General features: G+C 44.7%; 1 protein-coding gene and 1 non-coding gene across 2 annotated transcripts; both read left to right on the top strand.

Annotated features, from left to right (window-relative positions):
- Nucleotides 1–3,890: 3,890 nt before the first annotated feature.
- On the top strand, nt 3,891–3,984 carry trnai-uau (transfer RNA isoleucine (anticodon UAU)). Its single transcript has 2 exons — nt 3,891–3,928; nt 3,949–3,984. It is a non-coding gene; the product is annotated as a tRNA-Ile (tRNA).
- A 10,708-nt stretch (nt 3,985–14,692) lies between these two features.
- Nucleotides 14,693–15,841, top strand: LOC132388112 (N-acetyllactosaminide beta-1,3-N-acetylglucosaminyltransferase 3-like). Its single transcript, XM_059960472.1, has one exon. It carries the CDS (start codon nt 14,693–14,695, stop codon nt 15,839–15,841), a length of 1,149 nt encoding a protein of 382 aa, XP_059816455.1.
- The last annotated feature ends 2,103 nt before the right edge of the window (nt 15,842–17,944 follow it).

Raw genomic sequence — 17,944 nt, 5'->3', positions numbered from 1 at the left:
AATGATCCAATCCACACTTGCAGGCACAGTAGGTGATCTCCACTTCCTCATTAACACCCCATCCTTCAGATAATATCCTACTGACTCTCTCTGAACCTCCTCTCCTGTGAGAGCTGTCTCCCTCAACGCAGCAATTTCAGAGTCTCGACTTGGTTCCGCTATAAATTCATACCTGGACAAGGGCAAACCTTTCTCACCCTCCTTACTACCCAGATCCTGATGCAACATGGAAGGCAGAAAAGTCTCTGACAAATTCTCATAAATTAAAGCACTGTCTTTGCGAACTGCGTCAGCAGCTTCTGTAGACATGCTTCGGGTCACTGCGCATGTGCGGTTCACATCAGTATCTGTGCGTGTGTCGTCAGACACAAGCTCGCTTGTTAGCTGTACTGCTGAATAATCTTCACCCTGGATAGGTGCCAGCCTAATATTTACCAAACTCACTACCATCACTAAGCTTGCGAAGACCACATTTACATTAGAAAAATTCAAAACAGCCCATACATTCTGTACTTTCGACTTTTAGCTTGTCTCGTGTCTACAGTAACCCAGTCAGGTGGTCTCTCAAAACCAAAACAATCCTTTCTCTTCTCATTGCAATCGAGAAAACAACTCCACAACCTTGAAGGTGTTTACTTCCTACTGCGAAAAAAAATTCAACAGAATTTCACAGACTTTTACAGTCCTTTGACCAGCAAGCAGCATTAAAGGTCGCGAAGCCAGTCCAAACTTCCCAAATTCTTTATTCAAAAATTCAGAAACAACTTCTTTCTACATATTTCTATTAAGATTCACATCACCAACTTTCATCTCATCACCAACTTTTAGAACACCGTCTAACACAAATAACTGAAAATCCTCAATTTCCACTGGCACCAAGTTTAACCCTTTATTTACCGAACCAAGTCCATCTGGCTCAAAAATACTGCATTCCTTTTTAACCGAGTCAGACACCTCAGACCTTAACTGAGTTTTAACACAAGTTTCAACACCCTGGAAATTCACAGGTGCATCAACAAACTGAATACAGCAATCGGGACAGCTGCCTCTTCTAAGCTTTCAATACCAGTCGCAGTTTCAAATTCCAGGTTCCCCCGACCCTCCCAGTTACTCTCTGGGAAACTCCCATCCGGAGTAAACCAAGGTAGTGGCATCCTTTCCATCTCGGTATGCCCTTACATCATCGGGAACACACCTCTTAAAGTCTTCAGTCACAACCAGCTCTTTCAAGCTGCCCAAACCCTCAGTTACCCCTTCGAGCTATACCAGCCCTTGAGGTACACCTGTTTCTCATGGGCAAACTCCATATAAGTTTGGCTCCCGGACTTCGTTAAATCTCTGAAATTTGTTTATATGCCTCCGGAACCAACTCATGGACATTAAGCACTCCGTGTTTCACTGTATCATAATTCTTTGACTGTTCAAGTGTTAGGGCAGAATACGCCTGCTGAGCCTTTCCCTTCAACACACTTTGTAACATGACAGCCCTCTGATCCCTCGGCCATTTCCGACTCTGGCATGAATGGGCTATATATGTGTGTGTGTGTGTGTGTGTGTGTGTGTGTGTGTGTGTGTGTGTGTGTGTCTGTGTGTGTGTCTGTGTGTGTGTGTGTATGTGTGTGTGAATAAGGTTCCCAAGCTTCCCCAGCTCAGGTGACTGGGTGATACAGTCTCACGGTGGGATGGTAAGTAATCAGTTTAGTTCTGGAATCTGGTTTGAGTAGAGTTGGAGAGAGAGAGTTGGAGTGTTGGTTTGTCTTCCAATGGCGATGCCGATCCTCCACGTCGTCCTCCTGTTCCCGAAACTTATTTAAAAATCACCTACTCGTGACCACAGGAAGCAGAATGCCAATCTTCCACGGTAACGCTCTCAACCCAGGCCAGGGTTGAACACATCGATAGCGTTCCACCGGTCACCCCTTTATCCACACTGTGAGCAAAAACTGATAACTGTCTCTGTGTTTCTTTCTTTCTATCTATCTATCTTTCTTTCTTTCTTTCTTTCTTTCTTTCTTTCTTTCTTTCTTTCTTTCTTTCTTTCTTTCTTTCTATCTATCTATCTATCTATCTATCTATCTATCTATCTATCTATCTATCTATCTATCTATCTATCTATCTCTCTCTCTATCTATCTATCTATCTATTCGTCTGTCTGGCTCCCTGTCCTCTGCTGTCTGTTTTTGTCTGTTTGTCCCTCTAACTATATGCTGCTGTGTCAATATTGCGAATTTGATGGAGAGGAATTCAGAAGCAGATTATCAATGAGAAACACTTGTGCAGTTTGGAAATGATCATTTTCTCAGTCTTACTGGAGCGATTTACCAAGGCAGACTGAATGTCATGATCCATTAGCCAGCGGGTCGGTAACTAGCAATCTCTCACTTGGTGCCCCAGATGTAACGGCATTGATGATATATTATTGGAGGGACCTACAGTACAAAGGGTAATTCAAGGTTCACATGATCTGGATGAGAAATTGAACCACTGCGAGCAGAAAATCAACTATAATGAGAATTCAAGTTTTCAGCATCTGGACATACAGAGTAACAGCGTACAAAGAAAGATTCAAGAGCGGATGAAGATTAACTTCAAGTACCGATCAGTTCCCAACCAGGAAGAGCTCCAGTGTCATTTTTCCAAAATAACAAAGGCTGCCTGTCATGGTCCCTTCCAGCACCTGGTTCAGGAATTGGGCCTTAATCACCTCGTTTAGTTACCAATCATTTCCAGGTTCGACTAACTACAAACACCTGCTTTCCATCAGCAAATGCAGTTTTAAAACCCTGTGATCACAACTAGGAGCTGCCAGTTCGTTGGTCGACCCGTGTACGAGTAACCTCACCCCATGGCTCTTAGGACTATCAGTTCTAAGTCTAGCATCGTTTCTGAATTCTGTACTGAAACCAAGACTCCGGGTAAAGTTCCTTGGCACCCATTCCACGCTCGCTACGACGGTAACGCCTCCCGACTCGGCCACCGCGCCAGTTTTCAGCACCTGGGTTCGTTCCACCGCCCAGTCCTTGCGACACTGCCATCCAAGTCTCGTCTCTGCTTTCCGCCGGAGAATGGTGAGATGCCGCTGTTCCTTTAGTACTCAGACTGTAATTGTCGCCTGCCACCATTGCTCATGAAAAGTTCGCCTACTGAGTACCGAGTGCTCACTTGTTCTCCACCATCCGTAGCTCTCTGCTTACATCCGCATGATCATAAGGCTCCCCATCTCCCCATCTTCCCTTCCGGTATCGTAGTAACACCTCCCCCCCCCCCACCATACCAGACAATGCTGTAGCCTGTCAGAATGCTCTCCAGCAGTTTTTTGAGTTCATTCATTAATCTCCTAATGAAGTACTGGATAGCCGGTGTCTTGCCTTCCTCATAACTGCATCGATATGTCGGGACCAGGTTAAGTCCTCAGAGATCTTAACACCAAGGAACCTGAAAAACTGCTCCCTCTCTCCACTTCGGATCCCTCTGTGAGGATTGGTATCTCTCTCCTTCCTGAAGTACACAATGAGCTCTTTCGTCTTACTGACATTCATTGCAAGGTTGTCGCTGCGACACCACTCAACTAGCTGACATATCTCGCCCCCGTTCGCTGTCTCGACTCCATCTGAGATTCGACCAACAATGTTTGCATTATCAGCAAATTTATAGGTGGTATTTGATGTGCACATTTGCTGACTCAATATGCACATGGATGTAAGGAAGGTTGAGGGATATGGACAGGGTCGGAAGGAGGGATTAGAGTTTGAGTGCCTTTGATCTGCTTTTTAGCTAGTATGGCAATACATTGTGTGCCGAATGGCCTTTTCACGTGCTGTATGTTTTTAGGCTCTATATCTGTAATTTTTTCCTAAATTTTCTTTCCTTATGTGCCTTTGCAGCACTGGGCTCTGGTGGCGCAATCGGTTAGCGCGCGGTACTTATACGCCAGTACGCGGCGGAGAAATGCCGAGGCTGTGAGTTCGACTCTCACCTAGAGCACTCGTGATTTTTAATGCTTGCAGTGCCCGAGTGACTAAGCGTCTCTGAAGCTGAGCATTCCACTAAAATGTTACATTTGATTATGTGCTTCTGAGATTGTTATTTGTATTTAACTGCGAATCGATGCACCTTTGAGTGTGATCTGAGCAAGAGAGTGTAAGTTTACAAACGTTGCAAGAGATCCTCCCTCATTCACTAAAAGGCATGTGCTCGCAGGGCTACAAACAATCTCCCTGTTTGGTTCTTTAGTTCAACACGCGCAGCCTCACTTCCCGTTGTTGAAAGTGTCTGAGCAGATGGTTCCTTTGCTGAATTAAGGCAGAATTGTCCCCCACATTCCTGTCTTCTTAGTTCAATTAACCAAATGCTGAAGCAAAGATCTCTACCTTTCCTAAAACTATGCGTCAGAAACCCTCTAATTACACCTCATCTTGGTTCGTTGTGTTGTCAATTAAACTCAATATTTACTTGCACCGGCGAATTGTTTCAGGCACCTGCGAAAAAAAAAAGAGATATTAATCGTAGCCTCAATACATATTCACATACATTTACAGGCCATTGGCCGGCAAGCAGGGGCAAAGGTCGCGAAACCAGTCCAAACTTCCCAAGTTCTGTATTCAAAAATCCAGAAACAGCACATTTCTCCATATTTCCAATAAAATTCACATCACCAACTTTTAGAACACCGTCCAACACAAATAACTGGGATTCCTCAATTTACACTGGCTCCTAGGTTAAACTTTTATTCACTGAACCAAGTCCATCTGGCTCAAAGATACTGTATTCCTTTTTAATCAAGTAAGACACCTCAGACTTTAACCTAATTTCAACACAAGGTTCAACACCCTGGAAATTCACAGGTATTTCACAGGCAATCGGGACGGCAGCCTCTTCTCGGCTTTCAATACTACTCGCAGTTTCAAATTCCAGTTTTCCCTGATCCTCCCAGTTACTCTCTGGGAAACTCTCAGCCAAAAGTAAATTCAACCTTGTGGGTTAAAACAACCCCGTCTGCTAACCTAGCAGACTCCCGCAAGTTAGCGGCATCCTTTTCATCTCGGTATGCCCTTTCATCATCGGAACGCACTTCTTAAAGTCTTCAATCACAACCAGCTCTCTCAAGCAATCCAAACCCTCAGTTACCGCTTCCGAGGTATACCAGCGACTGAAGTACAGCTGTTTCTCATGGGCAAACTCCACATAAGTTTGGTTCCCGGAGTTTCTTAAATCTCTGAACTTTGGTCTATACGCCTCCAGAACCAACTCTTGGACTTGAAGCACTGTATCTTTCATTGTATCATAATTCTTTGACTGTTCAAGGGTCAGGGCAGAATACGACTGCTGAGCCTTCCCCTTCAACACACTTTGTAACATGACAGCCCACTGATCCCTCGGCCATTTCCGACTCCGGGCCACCTTTTCGAAATGTAGGAAATACCGGTCGACCTGAGCTTCATCAAATGGTGGTACTAACTTAGCTTCTTTGCTGACATTAAACGGTACCACCAGCTCCTTACCCTGTCCTGACGCTTGATCCTGCCGCTCCCACATCACCCTCTCGAACTGTCTCTGTTTTTCTGCCTCTTCAGCCTCGAGCTGTTTTAGTTTCATCTCACACATACTTCTGTTTTGCTAACTGAGGGTGAACCTCAGTCTTAGTGAGTACTTTACCTTCAGCAAACATTTCCCACACCTCGTCTTCAAATGTCCCCTTGGCTAGAAAATGCTGTGCTATATCTCTATATCTCAGACTCAGCAGTATCTGAGTCTTCCTCATGCGAGTGGTCTCATTAATCTTTAACTTACGAACAATTTTCAACAGTAAATCCCTCTTAGCATCATCCAACAGCTCAGGTGATTGGGTGATACAGTCTCACGGTGGGATGGTAAGTAATCAGTTCAGTTCCTGAATTTGGTTTGAGCAGAGTTGGAGAGAGAGAGTTAGAGTGTTGGTTTGTCTTCCAATGCCGGTGCGGATCCTCCACGTCGTCCTCCTTCCTTCCGAAACTTATTTAAAAGTTACCAACTTGTGGCCACAGAAAAGGGGATGCCGTTTTCTGTGGCGGAGTTATCAATCCAAGACCAGGGTTAAACACACCGATATCTCCCCACCGGCCACCCCTTTGTCCACACTGCGAGCAAAAACCCCACCATCGTCGTGTGCGCAAAAAGCTCACCAGTGTCCTCCTTGCCTCAGGAGTCGTGTGTCTCCTGTGGTGTGTCCTGTGTGTCTCAGGAGTGTGTCTGATTAAAAAGTCAACGACCTTGTATATATCTCCAAGTGGTGAACACGAACTGTCCATCACATAGTTCCGCCTTTCAGTTTCCAAGACAACTCACAGACTTTCTGTCTCTCTGCTGCAAAATGAGCACACGCTATTCGCTCCCTCTCACTCTCTCGTTTAAAGGAACAGTCCACTTTAGAATAATCCTTCAGATCTCATCATAATCTAAACATAGTTACAAGATCTGTGATATATTCGCATATTCTTAAGAAAGTTTTATTGTTAGAATCTCAGCTGACAGCGAAAATTGCAACATTTTGCAAAATATCATGGACGTACATGTACGTGTAAGTCACGTGAACCTATTCCTGCTCCCATTTTACCGCAGATCGGCCTTGTTTCCGAGGCTCCGCCCCCAGCTCTGATGACATAAATTACAGTCCTGACTTCCCTTCAGTTCTGTGTTGAAGTGGGTCGGCGGCGGCGGCGGATCGTCTGTAGGATCCGGATTAGGAGACGACCATCACCCCCAGTGTCGGGAATCCGGGGGAGGGTTCACTGTCCGGGCGTGAAAACAAGTTCTCATCGGTGAGTACTGAGACCGGTCCCGAGTGTGGACGTCTGATGTAAGGTAATGCACCCAGTTAACTTCCCCGATCCGGCGGCCTCTCTGCGCTTGCTGGACATAACCTGCCGGGGTCGGTCTGTGATGTGGGACCTTCACAACATACCGACTGAGATGAGCCCCCGCTCAGCCCCTCTTGCCCTGGTCCTGGGAGCGTGATGAGGTGGTGATGCCGAGACTCCACTCATCCACTGAGGTTTATCCCGGGAACTTTACCTTCCTCACCCGGCCCCGCATCGGTCAAACCTTCACCTGGATCGATAGCCGGTGTCTACAATTGTTTTACATCATTCCAGGGCGCGGGAAGCGGCCCTTCCACCTGTTGTGTTCTTGCAGACAGAGAAGTTAAACCGAGTAACCGCACCTTCGGGACACTGCTCCGTCTGTCTGAGTAGATCCATCTTTCACCCGTTCAGACAAGGCAGTGAGATCCAGATCTCTCACGGCCTCTCGTTCTGGGTCGCCATCGTTGTGTTTATTTTTGTTAGATCCATGCCACTGTTCCGACTTGCCGAAGCGCAGCCAATGATCTGGGTTTGTCATTTTAGGTTCTTTTTCTATCGTATTATTCAGTGCCCATGTATTGCTGAATGACCACCAGTGACTGTCCTTGATCCCTCACACACATGGTTCCATCTCCTCATTCACTCACATCTTGTGCAACCTCTCTCCCGCCCGTGTGTACCCACCTCAATGACGTACAGTATATCAGTAAAGTTTTCTCTAACGTTTGTATTCATTGTGAAGTGTCATCTTGCACCTTTTATCTCATTGGGTTTGCCAGGAATCGTTTTTTTCTGTTAGTTAGAACTACCAGAGGTTTAATGTAATGCAACACCTGGTCAGGTAAGAGTTACAAGCTACGAGCCCAGGGTGTGGCAGGAAGAACTCAGGAGAAGGAGAGTCTTTCAGCTAATATTGTAATCCTACAGTGTAGTGGCCATTGATACACAAATGAGTGAGACGTTACAGGTGAGAGGCAGGATTGATGAGCCAAGATCATCATTCATGGTGAATGCGGGATACCAATGAAATTAAATATCCGCGGATACAATCGAGTGCATTTTTATTTAAAAAAAAAAAACTGTACTGCATACAAACATGTCTTCCCTGTTTTATGTAACACCACAAGTCAAGATCACTATAGATTCCTCATAGAAAAACTCACGGGGGCAGGTATCTGTCTGGTAAAAGTTCTTTGGATTTCCCACCTACCCACTAACATCTGACAGAAAGGAAACAACACTGCAGACGGTGATCCACAACAGGTCTCACCAACCGACCATATAATGAAACCATCAACTCCTCACACCGCATTCCCCACGACCACACCCCGCCCCGGCTGTAATCTCCAATGTTGGTGGTTCAATGCTTTTGACCACCAACTGAAATGCAGTCTAGGATGGACAGATAGTGTCTATCCCGCCATTGAAGGAATAAACAAAGCGAATCCTCAGTTCCCTCGGTCGGGGATCGGTAAAGCCCCGAGTGTGGACGGATCGGCTTCCTGCTGTTGCAAGCAGTAGCGCGGGGACAGTTCCGAGATGCGGGAAGCTCGCACCTCCCGAGCCTTTGCTGATGATTCGGAGCTGGGTTGAAAGTGCGGCGTTTCCAATAACACTGTCAACTGCCTCGGTTTCCCGCGGGAATTGCACAGGAAGTCGATGCATTCAATTAGACGAAAGGAATTATTAATTCACTTAAAAGCGAATTGCTACATTTCTAATGTCGATCAACATTATCAATCACATTCGTGTTCATAAATATGGCTGACTGCCTTTGTGATGCTTATATTTCAGTATATACGGCTTCTTACCTTGTTAATGTTCAGTCAGCTCCTGCTGATAATCATTAACTAAACCCACAGCTTTATCAGCGTGTCTCTGCCTGTCCTATTTCTTGGTACAAGGTTCGTTCTGTCTCCAAACAAACATCACCATGGAGAAGAAATATGATCTCAGTGATTTTGAGAGAGGAATGTTTACTGGTGCCAGAAGGTTCAGTTCGAATATCGCAGGAACTGCTGAACTCTTGGGATTGTCAAGTTCAACAGTCTCAGTTTGCGGAGAATGGTGCTGGGAAAAAAAATCAGGTAGCGGCATTTCTGAGAGAGAAAATCGTCTTGGTGATGAGAGATTAGTGGAGAAAGGCGGGACTGACTCAATCTGCCAGGAAGACGACAGTAACTCAAATAATCACGAACTACTGCACTGTGCAGAGAGGCATCGCTGGACGCGTAACTTGTCGAACATTGAACTGAATGGGCAACGGCAGAAGAAGACCACGGGTATACAATTAATGGCGGTATTAATAGGTACCGGAGGAGCACAATACAGTGCACATCGACATTGTTATCAACAGTGAGATTTAACTCAAAGTTTAATTTTAAATATCACTGACAGATACTTGTGGGTAGGAAGCGGATTAAGTCCAGGGTGACTCCAAGGCTGACTCACAGAACTAGTTGATTAGCGGTGGGTACTCCAAGCCAGGGCGAACAGGAACTAAGACCCGGCGAACGGCTCCAGCAGGACAAACATGACCCACGGGTCTGCACAGGGAAAACAGGGCGACCAGCGCAACACAGGCCGAGGAGGTCAAAACAGGATAAACGGGATGGACAGTGCGAGCAAGGCAAACCGGACGGAACCGCGGGACCAGCACCTACCAGGAAAGCAGAACAAATCAGATTCAGATCAGGACGACTCCCAACATTCTCAGAGCCCCATATATCCACCTACCAGCCGATGGGCATCAGGTGCGCCTCCTTGAGTCCAAACAAGCCACAATGATCCGCAGGTGTGACTAATTGGCTCAAGGGTGAAAGGAAGGACGGCTACAACACCCGGAGTCCGGAGACCGCGATCTAGATGAAGACCTGTTATGAGGGCTCCGGACCGCACCACAACATGAAACGCTAGAAAAACTGCCGTCACAAGTGGGCGTTTTGAACTCATCGTAATGTTGCCCACCTAGTACAGTCTCTGTGTTTACTCTGTGCTGAGTTCCTGATTCTGTTACCAGCGAATCCGAGCACCGGAATTCCGTGGGAACAAACAGTAAGTGAACACAATCAGAGTAATGTTCAGTTGACAACACACACATAAACCTGCACGTTACACTCATCAGCACATAACTCCGGACCGTGCTCCACAGCGCAGGAACTAAAAGACACAAAAACTCCTTCGAGCCAATGGTTGTGATGTGCTGTTCGATTCAAGCTTCATTTCGAAACTCAGTAGACGGTGACAAAGATTACATACTGTATCTCACGACAAATCGATCTGCTCCAGGGAGCAACCGCGACCCGCATCCTGGTTCAGATCGGGTGGTGTCATCGCATTAAATTATTGTTTACTTTGGGACCAATTTCCAGACAGACTATAAACCCCAGTGACAGCTGAGGGCAGAAATCGCTGTGGGCTTATAGAAAAGGCACAGTCAGGATGGGACTTCTGAACTCTGGTGAAAAGTTATGATTTTGGAATAATCTTTTCTTTTGAACATCGGACATTCCCTTTCGCCAGATTTAACTGTGCCCGGCTACCTGGAGCAGCGTCGATCTCAGAGTCAAAATCTTTATAAAGCAATCTTAAATATTTGTCCACAATGGGGACATTACAATGATGGGCACCAACTGTGTGGAGATTACAAACTGGAGATAAACACGTCCAAAAGTGTACAACATATTTCACCATCAGATTAGTGTTCACTTACTGGAAATAAATAACCCTATCAATCAGATGACTTTCATGACTACTGGGTCTATTTACGTTATTCCCGTCGGTGTGTTACCCCGCTATCACCGTTACTTTACAAATCCCTAAGCTGATTAAAGAAGAAGTACTGGCGCTATTAAGGAATATAGAAGTGGATAAGTCTCTGGAACCTGACAGGATATTTGCTAGGACCTTGAGGGAGATTAGTGTAGAAATAGCAGGGGCTCTGACAGAAATATTTCAAATGTCATTAGAAACGGGGATGGTGGCGAGGGATTTGCGTATTGCGCATGTTGTTCCATTGTTGAAAAAGGGTTCTAAGAGTAAACCTAGAAATTATAGGCCAGTAATTTTGACGTCAGTGGTTGGTCAATTAATGGAAAGTATTCTTAGATATGGTATATATAATTATCTAGATAGACAGGGTCTGATTAGGAGCAGTCAACATGGATTTGTGCGTAGAAGGTCATGTTTGACAATCATTGAATTTTTTGAAGAGGATAAAGAAAACGTTGACGAGGGTAAGTTGTGGATGTTTGCTATATGTACTTCCGTAAGGCCTTTGACAAGATTCCACACGTAATGTTAGTTAGGAAGGTTCAATCGTTAGGTATTAATATTGAAGTAGTAAAATTGATTCAACAGGGGCTGTATGGGAGATGCCAGAGAGTAGTGGTTGATAACTCTTTGTCAGGTTGGAGTCCGGTGACTAGTGGTGTGCCTCAGGGATCTGTACTGGGTCTAATGTTGTTTCTCATATACATTAATGATCTGGATGATAGGAAAGTAAATTTTATTAGAAAGTATGCAGATGACAGTACGATAGGTGCCGTTATGGATAATGAAGTAGGTTTTCAAAGGTTACAGATAGATTTAGGCCAGTTAGCAGAGTGGGCTGAGCTATGGTAGATGGAGTTTAATGCTGATAAGTGTGAGGTGCTGCGCTTTGGTAGGACTATTCAACATAGAACATACTTAATAAATGGTAGGGTATTAAGGAATGCAGTAGAACAGAGTGATCTAGGAATAATGGTGCATAGTACCCTGGAGGTGGAATCTCGTGGTTAGGGTGGTGAAGAAAGCTTTTGATATGCTGGGCTTTATATGTCAGAGCATTGAGTATAGGAGTTGAGATGTAATGTTAAAATTGTGCAAGACATTCGTGAGGCCAAATTTGGCGTATTGTGTGCAGTTCTGGTCACCGAATTATAGGAAAGATGTCAGCAAAATAGAGAGAGTACAGAGGAAATTTACTAGAATGTTACCTTGGTTTCAGCATCTAAGTTACAGAGAAAGGTTGAACAAGTTAGGTCTTTATTCTTTGGAGCGTTGAAAGTTGAGGGGAGATTTGATAGAGGTATTTAAAATTATGAGGGGGATAGATAGATTTGACGTGGATAAGCTTTTTCCATTGAGAGTAGGGGAGATTCAAACAAGAGGACATGAGTTGAGAGAAAGGGAGTAAAAGTTTAGGGGTAACACGAGGGGGAACTTCTTTACTTAGAGAGTGGTAGCTGTGTAGAACAAGGTTCCAGTAGAAGTGGTAGAGGCAGGTTCGATATTGCCATTTAAAAAAAACGCATAGGTATATGGGCAGGAAAGGAATGGGGGGTTATGAGCTGAGTGCAGATCGGTGGGATTAGGTGAGGGTAAGCATTCGACACGGACTATAAGTGTTAAGATGGCCTGTTTCCGTGCTGTAATTGTCATATGGTTATATGTGAGATGATAGACATTCAAATGTACATTGAAAGGCAAGCCGCTGACAAGACAGTTCACTTTAAGGCAGGATGTTGAAAAAAAGCGTTTAGCATGTCAGCCTTCAACAGTTATGGTGTAGAGTGTGGGGGCGGGGCATTATTTGCAGTTACATGTTGCTGAGACCACTTTTGGAATATTATCTAGAATTTTGGTTACCCTGTTATAGGAAAGACGCCGCCAAATTGGAGAGGGTGCAGAAGAGATTTAGGAGGATGTTTTTTGGACGAGAGGACCGGGGTTACAGTGAGGCTGGCCATGCTGGACCTTTTTTCATTGGAGAATGAGAGGTGACCTCAGAAGTTTAAAATCATAAGGGGTATTGATAAGGTGGATTGTCATTATTGGAGAGTTGGAGAGTCCAAAATGAGAGGTCACAGATAGAAGGGAGGAGGGAAAAAATTGAAAAGTGACCTTGCAGATAACTTCAGTATACAGAGGATAGTGAGCACCCGGAAGAAGCTACCAGAGGGAGTGGTTGAATTGGGTTCATCTGCCACGATTAACAGGCATTTGGACGGGTACATGGAAGGGAGATGCTTGGAGAGATATGGCCAAACAAGACAACTAGGACTAGCAGGGAGGATGCTGTGGTTGGTATGGACCAGTTGAGCCGATGGCCCTGTTTAGATTGCATTATTCTGGGATTGCATAATTTTTAAATGACACAAGTTGCATCCCAGTGCAAATAGTTTTACTTGTACACAGTGTACTGCTATCAGTCACTGGTGTCGTTTCAGGGCTCCTGGCATCCAAGCTTTTACTCATACACATTGTGGATCATCCTAACTATCTGCCCAGTTCTGCTATCAGTTATCTGTGCTTTCTCTGGGCTCCTGGAAACCAAGGTTACTGCTCTTCATGAAGCGTAAATTCCTGCCATAGATGATGCTGGTGCCGTTTTCCTTCAATAGATATAGGCCTAAGATGGCTTTGCTGTCTTGTCACAATTGCTTACTACTGAATGTCTGGGTGGAATTAGCCTTGCCTTTGGGACTAGTAATGCCTTAGTTGCAGCCTTCCATAAAGTGGCTTGACCAATGGATGGCAGCGTGGTTGGTGGGCCACTGCTAATTTAACTTTGAATACAATTCTCTGGTTAAAATAGAAGCAGGAAACCAAGGTCCTTGAGTATATTTCCTTTCGTTTCTCCTATTGTAGGCATACATAGACCAGGTTGAAATGCCCTGAAAATCTCATGCTTTCAGTAGCTATGCTAACACGTTACCTTACCTGCACTGCCATATATTCAGTTACTAATCAATGGTCAATAATACATCATCTTCCATAGTATCAGTAACCTGTGAACTCAACCTGAATGATGAGTGAGCTGGGACCTTACTCTTTAGAGCAAAGGTGGGGGGGGGATGTGTTGTGAGTGGTGATTTGATAGAGGTGTATAAGCTGCTAAGAGGCATAGAGAGAATGGAGAGCCAACAACATTTTCCTTGGTCAGAAATGACTAATATGATGGGGCATGGTGTTAAGATGATTAGAGAAAAGTTTATGGGATTGTCAGAAGTAGTATGTTTTTAAGAAAATAGTGGGTGTATGGAATGCACTGCCTGGGTGGTGATAAGGGTAGATGCATCAGTGAGATTGAACAGGGTTCCAGATAGACACATGGATCAAAGAAAAAATGGAGAGCTATTTGACAGAGTAGGGATACATTGATCTTGGAACAGATTAAAGGGTTTGTGCGACATCATGGGCCAAACTGCCTGCATTGTGCTATATTGCTAATGTTAAGGTGATTAGAGAAAAGTAGAGGGGTTTGTCAGAAGTAGTATTTTTTTTTACAAAATGAAAATGGTGGTTGTATGGAATGCACAGCCTGGGAAGTGATAAGGGTAGATGTATCAGTGAGATTTAAGAGGCTTTTAGATAGACAAATGGATGAAAGAAAAATGGACAGGTATTTGAGAAAGTAGGGTTCAATTGACCTTGGAGCAGATTAAAAGGACGGTACAACATCAGGGGCCAAAATCCCTGCATTGTGCTATATTGCTCTATGTCTGGCCCAGCTCAGTTTATGCCCCGAGAGGAGTGATGAGAGCTGTGAAGCGAGGTGGAATACAGCCTTTGGAATCATATATCTTTAATGCTCAGAAAGAAACTATGCGATTTTCAGTGTAATGACAGAGATGGTATCCTATAGGTAGATTTGTTTTTCTGCTGGGATGGAATGCTTCAGGTCAACTAAACTTACAGCAGCGTGTAGGGCCCTGTCTATCCCTTACCTCACCACCTTTTTGGGGGTCAATATTACAAAGCATTAGTGAACCTCATTGCAGCTTAAACTTCTCATTGTTCTCAAGCATCATGTAAATCTAAAGTTTTCGTTGAATTAATCCATACTTCTTCTCTATTTCAGGTGAAATATGAGAAGACATCGGCGATTCCATGAGAAAGTAGTGCTGGGTGTTCTGATTACTCTGGGATTGTTCTTCATGTTCTGGGATAATGTCCGACGTCGAGAGACTGGTGATGTTGCAGAAACTGTTCATCGCAAAGATCTGCCCAAGGTTGTTACTGGTGATGCAACTAGATCAGTGCTCAAGCCAAAGTGCCACGCGAACAGGACATTGCTGCACCTGTCCTCATTTCATCAAGAGAACGAGCACATTAAAAACTTCTTGTTGTATAAACACTGTCGAGAATTTGACATGATTGAAAATGTCCCAGACAAATGTGGTGGTCGAGAAGGATCTCACAATGTCTTCCTGCTCCTGGTGATCAAATCTCACCCTTTCAACCAGGATCGGCGGGAAGTGGTAAGGAAGACCTGGGGCAAAGAACGCGAATTCAATGGGGTCCTAATTAAGAGAGTATTTATCTCTGGTGTCTCTCCTGACCAAAAAGAAAGCAGGAAATTGAATCAGCTGTTAGCCATGGAAAACAGAGAACACAGAGATGTTCTACAATGGGATTTCTTGGATACCTTTTTCAACCTCACCCTCAAACAATACAAGTTGCTGCAGTGGGTCAGTGAATTCTGCCCCAGTGCTAAGTTCATCTTCAATGGAGATGATGATGTATTTGCCAATACCGATAACATGGTTGATTACTTGCTAGGCATGAAGGTTCTCCAACACCTGTTTGTGGGCCGTCTCATTTATGGGGTTGGTCCTATTCGCAAAAAATGGAGCAAGTATTATGTTCCAGAAATAGTGACCACCATCAAGTCGTACGCTGGTGGAGGGGGGATACTTATGTCTGTGTATACAGCTCATATCATTTACCACATAGCCCAAGACCTTGAACTATTCCCCATTGATGACGTATTTTTGGGGATGTGTCTGGCCAAGGCTGGACTAGCCCCACGCTCCCATAGCGGATTCAGGACAGCTGGAATCAGTGTTCCTTCAACCCAAGATGAATCTTTCAATCCTTGCTATTACCGTGAGTTGCTGCTAGTGCACCGTTTTCGGCCTTTCGAACTGCTACTGATGTGGGATGCGGTGCATGATGCCAATCTGAAGTGTGCTCGTGCTCCCCAGAAGTCTGCATCCACGGAAAGGACCACATGAGTCATGAGAATGTAGCAACTGTTGGAATGGAATGCAGTTTGTGCACATGTGTTAATCAGTTGTTTATGCAATGTACGAAGGTTAATTCCTAAATTATATTGGATATATTAACTCATAGGGTCGGCGCCTTTCTACATTCTACAAATGTTTGAAAAGCTATCAGGTGTCATCGCTCAGCCTAATTATTACTGCACCCATAATGACTTCCAATATTGACAGAAGCATCACAATTTAAGTCAATTGTAAAGTTATTCCAAGTGGGCAGTCCTTGTTGCATTGCGTACAGACAGGTACAACATGTTCACTTGGGGCATTTGTATAATAAGGCACAAATAAAATTTTTAGTAACAGTTATATCTGTGTATTTTTTTCTTGCCGTTTCTTACATGCCCCTTGCAAAATGTGAAAAAGACAAATGCATTTCTTGGACTGGAACTGTGAGAACAACAAAGAATCTAGATCTGAAATTGTCTCAGGGTTGGAGGAATGGAGAAACTTATGGTCATCACTTCTGTACTCAAATGTCAGCCTGCACTGTGTCTGTGTAACTACATATCAAATAAAAGCACACACGCAGGAGATGGATTGAACTGGAGTATTTACATTGAGAGAGGGAAAGAGATCAATGAACATGTGGGGACAACAGATCAATATGCATACATAGACGGCAGTCCATATGTAGTGCGAAGGGGAGTGGCATTAGATTTGGCAGGTGTCTTGTCTAAGACGATGTACTCGGTTGCCAGTGTCATGTTGCTGGTATTGACACGGTCATCACTGAGAGGTAAGTCCGGTAGCTTTCACTAGTGGCCAACCTGGACATCGGAAATCTGGAGAGGAGGGAACTTCAATAAGGCTCACTGTCCGAGGGGCAATAGAGCAATCGGTGACCAATCAACTAGTGGCCAATCGTCATTTGGGTTTGATTAGTAACAGCAAATTAAAGGAAGGTGGGGCAAACCCAGTGGCTGTCTTCTGAGTAGAAACATAGAAAACCTACAGAACAATATGGGCCTCTCGGCCCTCAGAGCTGTGCCGAACATGTCCCTACCTTAGAACTACCTAGGCTTTACCCACAGCCCTCTTTTTCAAAGCATGTGACCACCCAGGAGTCTCTTAAAAGACCGTATCTTTTCCGCGTCCAGCACCGCCGCCGGCAGCTCATTCAACGCACTCACCTCTCTCTGTGTAAAAAAAAACTTACCCCTGACATATCCTCTGTACTTACTTCCCAGCACCTTAAACTATGCCCTCTCATTCTAGCCATTTCAGCCCTGGGGAAAGTCTCTGACTGTCCACACGATCAAGGCCTCTCATCATCTTGTACACCTCTATCAGGCGACCTCTCATCCTCCATCGCTCCAAGGAGAAAAGGCCGAGTTCACTCAAACTATTCTCATAAGACATGCTCCCCAATCCAGGCAACATCCTTGTAAATCTCCTCTGCACCCCTTCTATGGTTTCCATGTCCTTCCTGTAGTGAGGCAACTATAACTGAGCACAGTACTCCAAGTGGGATCGGACCAGGGTCCTATATAGATGCAACATTGCCACTCAGGTCTTATACTCAATCCCACAATTGGTGAAGGCTAATGCACTATATGCCAACTTAACCACAGAGTCAACCTGTGTAGCAGCTTTGTGTGTTCTGTGGAATCGGAACCAGATCCCTCTGATCCTCCGCACTGCCAAAAGTTTTGCCTTTAATGCCATATTCTGCCATTATAGTGCAGGGACTGCGGTCTGCAGTCAGGTACTCAGGATCACTCAGCATAATGTTGCACGAACATTATTAGCAAAACACTCCGACACCAGACGGGTTTCATTTTATTACAGACAGAAATGCCAGTTTGGTACTACAAGTAAATTGCATTTCCACATCGGCGGAGAAGTGTGCTGACACCCCTCGCTGTCTGTAAAAGCTGTGACGAGATGCTGAGGTGTATTCAATATGGACTGTGCCTTTAAAAAGAGAGAGAGTTGGTGTACATCGATTCAGAGAGAGAGAGAGAGAGAGAGAGAGAGAGAGAGAGAGAGAGAGAGAGAGAGAGAGAGAGAGAGAGAGAGAGAGAGAGAGAGAGAGAGAGAGAGAGAGAGAGAGAG

The sequence above is a fragment of the Hypanus sabinus genome, unplaced genomic scaffold, assembly GCF_030144855.1.
Source record: "Hypanus sabinus isolate sHypSab1 unplaced genomic scaffold, sHypSab1.hap1 scaffold_265, whole genome shotgun sequence".
NCBI lineage: Eukaryota > Metazoa > Chordata > Chondrichthyes > Myliobatiformes > Dasyatidae > Hypanus > Hypanus sabinus.
This window is presented reverse-complemented; position numbering and strand designations above follow the sequence as displayed.

What these genes read in the sequence shown, in the direction of transcription:
- LOC132388112 (XM_059960472.1), top strand. Translation starts at nt 14,693, where the DNA reads ATGAGAAGACATCGGCGATTCCATGAGAAAGTAGTGCTGGGTGTTCTG.